General features: G+C 32.8%; 1 protein-coding gene across 1 annotated transcript; it reads left to right on the top strand.

Annotated features, from left to right (window-relative positions):
- The first annotated feature begins 2,485 nt into the window (after positions 1 to 2,485).
- On the top strand, positions 2,486 to 9,207 carry LOC125074193. Its single transcript, XM_047685441.1, has 11 exons — positions 2,486 to 3,018; positions 3,194 to 4,311; positions 4,598 to 4,783; positions 4,946 to 5,014; positions 5,373 to 5,474; positions 5,724 to 5,822; positions 6,065 to 6,163; positions 6,456 to 6,604; positions 7,076 to 7,181; positions 7,414 to 7,521; positions 8,731 to 9,207. Exons 2-11 carry the CDS (start codon positions 3,199 to 3,201, stop codon positions 8,794 to 8,796), a joined length of 2,097 nt encoding a protein of 698 aa, XP_047541397.1. The 5' UTR covers positions 2,486 to 3,018; positions 3,194 to 3,198; the 3' UTR covers positions 8,797 to 9,207.
- Positions 9,208 to 9,420: the final 213 nt, after the last annotated feature.

Below are 9,420 nucleotides of genomic sequence, written 5' to 3'. Positions count from 1 at the left end.
TTTATATTTTTTATCTATTATATTTTCTAGAATGTTTTTTTAATTAATTTAAATAAAATCATATTTATGAAATAGTGTTTTATTTAACAAAGAATTAACAAAAACTTTATATTTAAAATGCTATGGTTAACTAACATTAAACTAAATTACAATGTTTTAATCAATATTCTTACAATATTGAAGAACTTGTAAAGTAAGAAAGAAATTGTACAGTTACATTAATTTTTATCGATTGAGAGATAATGTTTTCGATATAAAATACTCCTGTAAGTTGAACCTCGAGTCAAAAATCTCAGAAACTCCAAAATTATATTTTGTTCTTTACTTTTAAAGCCACAAATAAAATAATAATGTTTGATTTAACAACCTTTACAACTCAATAATTCAAAACTAGTTACCTCGATTGCTCAAAAAGCAAAATAAGTTACCGACTTTAATTCGCCGACAATGTAGGTTTAAGGTATTTAGAAAACAGTGTAAAAGAACAAATAAGTTTATTATCTCAATGAATAAGAATAAATATAACTCTACAAGTCAAATATTTCCTTAACAATTTCATACAAATCGAAACCTCTACAAAACAAATTATTTGACATCTGCCTGGAAGTTCAACTTACAGAAATTCTACTGAATATGTAAACTTAATTATTATTTTAAGATAGAATTACTTCACAGAGACTTAATGTACCTATAAATATTATAGATAAATTACTTAAAACTATACAAAATTCGTTCAGGGGGTTATTCAGTAAACAATGCTATCTTCCTCTTTCAAATCACAATTCAATGATAACAGAAAGAGAGCATTCAGTGTTCTAAACACCCGCTAAACAACTAATTAGGCCGTAAATGTAAACATAACAAAGTTATCTACTAAAATTATTAACTGTTTAACATAACACAATATGGTTTTAAGATTGCAGTGAGATGTCATTTCATTAAATTAATTGTCTCGATCCATTGCGAATTAACTTTGCTTAGTTGTTTGCAGTTTTCGTTAACCGATGTTATGTTCTTTCTAAAAGATCGCAGATGTTCTAAATACACTCGTAAGCTGCTGTTTAGCGCTCGTACTGATTCTATTTCTTGCATTAGTTCTGTTGTTACTTTCTAAAAAAATATTGGAATATATTTAAAAATTCGCAGTACCATAAATAAAACTTTAGTTTTGTTTTTTTTTACCTCAAGTTTAGAAGATGTCACTGATGCACTAGACATGGTTATTATATTATTTATTAAATTGGTATAATCTATGATAGTTATGATAATAATTTTTAACGGTTTTAATAATTTAACTATTTGATTAGAAGGATTTACTAAAAGGTTACACTCTAAAGTAGTAAGTGCTTTTAGTTAAAAATAGATTTTTGTTTATATTTGAAATTGAGACGTTTAAAACTTTAAAGTTTAAACTTTGATTAATTATTTCACGGCTCTGCATACAAGTCTTTTTATCTTTTATATTAAAGCAATGCTGCCAGAACCAAATATTAATTTGCAATATTATTCCGTTAGTAATATTAAAATGCTTATTTCAATTTTGGGCTGCAAAAGCTCTACAAATATTATAATTAACTAAAATCTGGGACATAATATTTACATAGGGATAAAATTTGTTAAATCTTAAAATAACAATTATAAAAATGTAAGTTGTTTATTTTGATTGAACATCAGTTCAGTCAAAATAAACGTTATTCACCCACTACATCAGGGAGTCAGGCCAAAGGTTTCACGTGCTCTCCGAGGCAAGCAAGCAACAATGCAGGTAAAAAGATAAATAAGAACTCTACATTTGATTAATATGACTTCGTGAAAAGATTTTGTGAGAACATGTCTTAGTAGTTACCACCCAGGAATTGTATGTTCAACCGCTAAACACACAACTTTGTTTTGTTGTGTTTCGGTTTGTAAGATGAGTGAGCCAGAGTAAGTATTGGCACAAGGGACTGATGACAATTCATATTTGAGGAGAAGGAAATTTGAGATGAAAGATTATATAGAACTCGAAGTAAAATGAGGGTATGAGCAATGCAGGTTATACTCGTATACATAAGAAAATTATAGAAATAAAGACGGTGCTTTTAGAATATTGATTCCGATTTCTGATAAGATATCCTATCGCATACACGAATAGTTTGTACAATTTTTATTTTTTCAAGAATTTTGGCAACATCATCATATACATATATTCTAATTATAATTATAAAATACTTATAACACATGTACCATTTAAATTAGTCATTAATTTATTGATTTATTGTCAAAAATATTTTTGAACGCTAATAACTATTCTTAATTTTTTCTTTATTTAAAAAGTATAGTCAGTAAAATTTTGATAAAAAAATCACTATTTTTACTGCAGTATTCATGTGTGTCTATGTCTTATGTGGTTTAACATATCGACTTTTAAAGCAATATTAAAACGCATGCGCAGTTCCGCAACGCCATCTGAAGAAAAAAATCTTCACCTAGTAGAAGAAACGCCGCCATTTTGACATTTGTTTGGCTTTGTGTTTTTCAATATATTAATTATCATTTAATTACATGATTAGAGTGAAGCGCATATTCACTTCCGTCATTTAATTGCTTTAATAAAATATTTGACAATTAAAACTGTACGCATCAGTGAGAGTTGTTTTCGGTTACTGGCGCATAAATCAATAATGTGTTAGCGCCGCTTTTTTCTTTTTCGCGAGAGTTATTTTATAGTTATTTCGTTAGTGCAGTGCTTATATTAATAGTGATTATTTAATTAATACTCATCAGAAAATTTCGAACGAGTGTTTCGTAAGAATATAATTGAAAAAGTATATAAAATTGTCGTAAAAAAAGGCGCGAAGTTGTTTGCCGCGCCGAATTTTTTGGGTTGAAATTTTATAATTAAACAAAGAATATTTCTTACGTATCTGTCAATAAAATCTGTGTTTAGAATAAACACATTGTAATGCATAAATATAAACTGTTACATCATTTAAATGTCTGGAGTAAAACTTAACTTTCTAATCGTATAGAGTTCATGTAAGTATTTGTAACACTTACGTATTACTATATATTTTATATTTATATATAAAATGTAACTAGCTCTTGTTGCTTCTGAAGGAATTTTTGTAATGTTTATTATGTAAATTTTTTTTTTTTTGTTATTGTTGTATCGATCAAAATATTATCATTGATACATTTTATGAAATTCCAGGTTAAATGCCCCATAATCTTGCGATGCGGTTAAGAAGTAGGAAAAGGGAGCGACCGCTCTCAGCGACAAAGTCTCAAAGATCGAAAAATTTAAAAGCAAAATCTCTTAACAAGCCTCTACTGAAAAACAAGTCAACTTGGGAAAAGGTTTTGAGTGGGGAAAATGGTCTATCATCTGGACCATCCCTGCATTGTATTACACGATCTCAGAAAAATCTAGAACTCAAAACAAGGCCAGTTAGAACGAAAATCGTCAAAAAGATGGAAAAACCCGTGGAGATAAAGAAGTCTAAGTCGAAGGAGGAATCGTGTGCTAAGAAGCCAATCTTTCAAACTGTTGTCCGTAATACGAATAAAGACATTGTAACATCAACGACTAAGCCTAAAATGCAGAATGATAAGGTTACAACCACATCAAAGAACAAATTGAAAGATGTACGTACAACGAAAAGTGTTCAACTACGTCAAAGTTCTCTGAATAGAGAGTTGAGAAAGACAGAATCTGTATCATCAGCATTGAGCTCACCAAGAAAGACCAGAAGAATGGATAAGCCTGATAAATCAGCTTCATTAAACAGCTCCCCCATACGTAAAGTTCGTCAATTGGGTGTACCTTCAATGAAAATGAGCAAGATAGCGGTGAGCTCGACTAATGAAAGTCCCAAAAAGAAAATTAGATCCAAAGCTCCAGTGGTACCAGAACAATCCAATCCCTTTCCAGATGACAATGACATCACAATGTATGAACCACATACAACTACATTTGTTGATTTCTCAGTGCCGAAAAATGAGGACTCCGACTCAGATGGCCAAGTAGAATCATCAGAACTTTGTCTTCCAAATGACTGCCTTAATGATTTGATGGCTATTGCGGAATGTGCAAGACTAATAAACAATAAGGTACCGACAGAGGATGAAGATATTGACCTGCTTGCTGATAAAGCAGCCAAGGTGATGACCACTGAGAAGGAAGATATGAAAGGGAATAAGATAGCTATTGACAAGAAGATGAAGCGTCGTAAGTCTAGCAATGACCTTGAAATGTATCAACCTACTTCAACTACGGATGATTTGGATGTTTGTGGGGATTTTCTTAACTCTGGGGATAAGTATGTTAAGGTAAATATAATTTTAATGTATATTTAATTATGATGAAAGAACAGGGTGCTTCTTGATGGGTCTTAGAATATTTTTTTTCGTTTACAATTCAATTTGGGTAATTCTATGGTATTGGGCTCGGTAGAGCTTCAGAATGGGATTTTTAATTTCATTAATATACAATGTTATCTAAATCAGTCAGTACTTAAAATATAAATTTAAAGTCAGCTTTTTTTTTATTTCGTGTGGCAGTATCAATCTTATTCATTAATAATAAAATTTAATCTGTATGTTTTCTGCATTGCAGCCCGACTTTGTGTCTATGCTAGAGAAAGATGTCTATGTTCGAGATCCAGAATGTGAAATATCATCAACTTGTGGTGACACCCAGGGCACTGCAATAGAGAGCCTTGAAGCTTTGTCAGCTAGAAACCCTAGTACGGGATTTTTGGCTGAAATAAGCCAGAGTCTCGCTGCTGAAGCTGCAGGATGGGTGAGTCCTATAAAAACTGGGTGATGCAATTCATGACTATTAGCAACTGGCACCACAAATGATAGTGACCACCATTAGATGGCCCTTTAACCTAACAATTATAATTTAAAAATAATAATATGGATTAGCCGTCAAAAGTACAACAATATTTTTTCTCCACAGGGTGCATCTGACGTTGTGGTGGATGAAAATTCTTTGAATTGTCACGATGAACCTACTCCAGATATTGAGGTTTGTATTATAAATAATACATTTAAGTCTCATCTTTTCAACATAATATAAAATAGGATAAAACTATTTAATGTCTACAGCGGTTCCTAATGTTCATTGACCAATGCTATGATATATGTCTTTCAGACATTTTGAGGTATTTTGAGGAGGTAGATATGTGCATGTGGCAGATTTTCTTTGAATTTTTATTTTTTTATTTATAACCATGAAATAAATTACAAAAATATTGATGTTTCAGTAATTTTAATTATCTGGATAAATCAATAAAGTTATGATTAATTAGTTTTCCAGTAGTAGGACTTAACCATTTCTGTGGTTTTTAATTTTTATTTATGATTTAATTTAATTATATTTATAGGAGGAAGCAGCGGCTGTGATATCTTCCTGCAGCGTCCGAGCTGAATGCGAGCAGATATCTTCCTGGGCGGATGCTTTCGATCCATACCTTTTTATTAAACAGGTGAGGTCGATTTGTTCAGTCAGTATCAATCAGTCAAATCAAGTTATCAATATAATATACTTTATTCATGTAGATTTTAATGAACACCAGATTATAGCTATCCATTTTTTTTATATGTTTGGTACCTTAACATGAAATTATATAAATAAGGAGTATATAATACCGCAAACCACCATTTTTTAAGTTCCATTAACACCAGTATATCCATGTAGTGTATGAATAATGTGCGTAACGTGTGCGCGTGCGCAGCTGCCGCCGCTGGAGTCGGTGTGCTGCGGCGCGGGGGCGCTGCGCGCGCGCTGCCCGGCGCTGCCGCTCAAGACGCGCACCAGCCCCGACTTCAGCCTCGTGAGTCCTCCGCGCCTACACACCTCGCAGTGTTCAGCTATAGCTCGAAATTCACATAATCACATCATTGAAACTTTGACAAAGACATCAATAAATTTGCAAGCTTCGAACATTTTTTTTTCTATTCTTATGATTTTTTAGTCGCACACGACTTTTACTACACGCATACATTACCCACACAATTACACACATCCACGTAAACGAGCCTGTATACAGTATATTAATGTAATGTCTCATTTCAGGTTTTAGATTTGGACGAAACATTGGTGCACTGCTCGTTACAAGAACTACCGGACGCGAGCTTTCACTTCCCGGTTCTGTTCCAGGATTGTCGCTATACGGTGTGTTACAAATACTTGTTTATAAAAATAACGAATACTATAAAGAGTTAAAATTTATTCGTTTGTGAGTAATCAGAGTTTACCAATGATCTAATTCAATTAAATTTTACTGGTAGAATGCTACATTATTCCTCAGGAATACTGTAAGTTATAAATTGTAATTATATCAAAAAAATTACAACATTTCATCTGGTGGCCATTTGTTTATCAGACTTCTTTTCATATACAACGCTATAAAGGGTCCATTAGTGAGCTATTTATAGACATGGTCATAAATAAGGAATATTTCCAGGTGTTCGTCCGCACCCGGCCTCATTTCGCCGAGTTTCTGTCGCGTGTGTCTCGCCTGTACGAGGTAATCCTGTTCACGGCCAGCAAGCGAGTGTACGCCGATCGCTTGCTCAACCTGCTGGACCCCGCGCGACGCTGGATTAAATACCGGTGAGCTCACACGTTATATGCCAATCGCAACGCGCCTTACAGAAATGACCAATACTGGCTGTAGACGATAGACCAATCGTAGCGCACGACGATTCCGTTTTAGTTAACGGTAACCAATGGTGTTGTTTGAATTATACGATGGGAATGTGTTCGATTGGGTCGTGGTATAGAAAATTACATGTGATGTGACGGAATCTTATCCAATAGCAACGCGAGGAAGTCACGTGATACCAAGCGGTAGCCAATAGCGATGCGAAATGAATGTGATAGGACTATGCTTAATGGACACGCTTAATGTAGAATAGTGTTCGATTGGCGCGAATTCTTGAATATGCCCTGACGTTTTTTTTTTTTTAAATAACATGTCAATTCAAGTTCAATGATTTTACTCCTGCCATTGAAATAGCCTATATAACCTTACTAAGTATTTTTTTTACCTCATAAAAATGTTTGTTGGTCCGTTTGTTCCAGATTATTCCGCGAACACTGTCTTCTCGTGAACGGGAACTATGTCAAAGATCTCTCGATACTCGGCAGGGATCTACGGAAGACCGTCATAGTTGATAACAGCCCTCAGGTAGGACAGGGATGATTACTTTTTTACAAACAACTATTTAACAATGACTGTCCTAATCGAAGTGGTCACTAACTTTGGAAACTAAGATATTATCTTTGTGTCTGGGCAAGTACCACCCATTCAACAACATTCATTGATGAATGAGTGACCCAGTGTAACTACAGACGTTAATTTATTTTCTTCTAGTTAAATATAAAAACATACAAGTAGTTAATCTAAGTTTAATTCCCAGGCGTTTGGTTATCAACTGGAGAATGGCATACCAATTGACAGCTGGTTCGTGGACCGCAGTGACAACGAACTGCTGAAGCTGCTCCCGTTCCTAGAAAACCTGGCTACTGTAAGTATATATGTTATATGTCTTAGGATTATTGTGAAATCTATATCTATACTTCTATGATATTAATATTATAAATGCGAAAATAACTCTGTCACGGCTAAATTGATCTGATTCTCATGATATTTAGTAAGTAGTAAGTTTGAATAACAAGGAAGCATATATGCTTTTTAATTTACACAATCAAGGCGACTAAAGTTATTATTACGAGGGTGAAGAGTTCGATATGATGAAAGTCTTTAAATTATTAAGTTGAAAATGTTCAAATGAGTACATAGGACCCCTAAACACGCAGGCGATGCCCGCGTAAAACAAGTCCTTTATTTATTGTAATTTCTACTTCACTAGCAGCTTTCTAACTAATTAGTCTTTAAAACCATAAACAACCACTACTTGGAATGTGTCAAAGATTATTATAAATGATCGATGTTATGATGAACATCTATCTGGGTTGGTAGCACCTACACATCATAACCATTTTTTTATGATATAGGTAGGCGGACGAGCATATAGGCCACCTGATGTTAAGTGGTCACCACTACCCATAGACAATGGCGTTATAAGAAATATTAACCATTCCTCACATCGCCAATGCGCCACGAATCTTGGGAACAAAGATGTTATGTTTCTTGTGCCTGTAGTTACACTGGCTCACTCACCCTTCAAACCGGAACACTGTTTAGCGATAGAATATCTGATGAGTGGGTGGTAACATAATATCTTAGTTAGCACCAAACTTCAATAATTAGAATTTTTATTAATATGTTTTGATTTGAAGGGTGATTGATCCAGTCTAACAATGGACATATCATTTTAATGAGAATTATATGAGAAATGATAAATATTTCTTACAGTACGATTTTTATAGGCAGTAGTGATCGCTTACCATTTGGTAATCAATGTTAAAATCCGGCAAAAATGTAAAAAATACTAAAAATGAAAATAATGCAATGTTAATTTCGTGGATATCGCGAGCGACCTTTGTTCGTTGGTGTTTAAGGGGTCGTCAGGTGTAAGATATAAAAAAAAGCCTATGTCAGTGTTCAGTCTATGTTTAGTTGCAACAGGCAGACAGACAGTCTAGTTACTTTCGCACTTATAATATTAGCATAGATTAGTATAGATTGGTTATCAGTCGATTGCCTTGTTCTCGGAAGGGTTGGGATGTTATCAGTCGTATATTACAATATGCTTCTTTGAAATTGATTACAGAAAGACGACGTACGACCGTATATCCGTGATAAATACAAACTATTCAGCTATCTGCCTCCGGACTAAGATTCTACGCAATAATTGTTCGAAATCGTTCTTAAATTGTACGCGCAATAACACTATATTAACTTGAAGCCCTTTCTACTATCACAGAGTTTAATCACACTGGAGGCTTTTGAAATTAAACCATTTTAATGGTTTTTTTTTTTTTAAGTTTTTGTATGTGAAACTGTTTTAAAGATTGTTAGTGCAACGATTCTCTGTGTATTTTTTTGTTGTTCTTATTTCAAATGTCACAATGATTTTTTTTTTAATTTATAATTGGAAACAATCTTCATTCAAGTTAGTATAGTGTTAACTGTTTTCTGTCTACCAGATTTTTTTTTTTAAATATGTATGAAACGCTGGGCCGTTTTCAGTTCTTTTTTTTTATAATTGGTTTACATTTATGCTTAAGGATGGAAATTTGTTTTATTTTTTTTTTAATTTTATAAGTTTTATTAATGTATAGTTACTAATACATTATATTGTATTTTTTTTTTATTATATTAATAGGTTTTGGAGAAATTTAAAAATTGCTGTTTTTTTTTTATTCGCGTATAATAATTCTAAATCGGTATTAATTCACAAATCGTAATTATGTAAGAAAAATAAATAAATTATTATTATAATATTATAGATTAATTTATT

This window comes from Vanessa atalanta, chromosome 27 (assembly GCF_905147765.1).
Source record: "Vanessa atalanta chromosome 27, ilVanAtal1.2, whole genome shotgun sequence".
NCBI classification, from domain to species: Eukaryota; Metazoa; Arthropoda; class Insecta; order Lepidoptera; family Nymphalidae; genus Vanessa; species Vanessa atalanta.
This window is presented reverse-complemented; position numbering and strand designations above follow the sequence as displayed.

Bases quoted from the DNA above. Each gene is read 5' to 3' on its own strand.
- LOC125074193 (XM_047685441.1), top strand. From the start codon at position 3,199: ATGCCCCATAATCTTGCGATGCGGTTAAGAAGTAGGAAAAGGGAGCGA. The intron at 5,015-5,372 runs GTTTGTATTATA...TTATATTTATAG, and splicing joins AACCTACTCCAGATATTGAG to GAGGAAGCAGCGGCTGTGAT. The intron at 5,475-5,723 runs GTGAGGTCGATT...GCGCGTGCGCAG, and splicing joins CATACCTTTTTATTAAACAG to CTGCCGCCGCTGGAGTCGGT.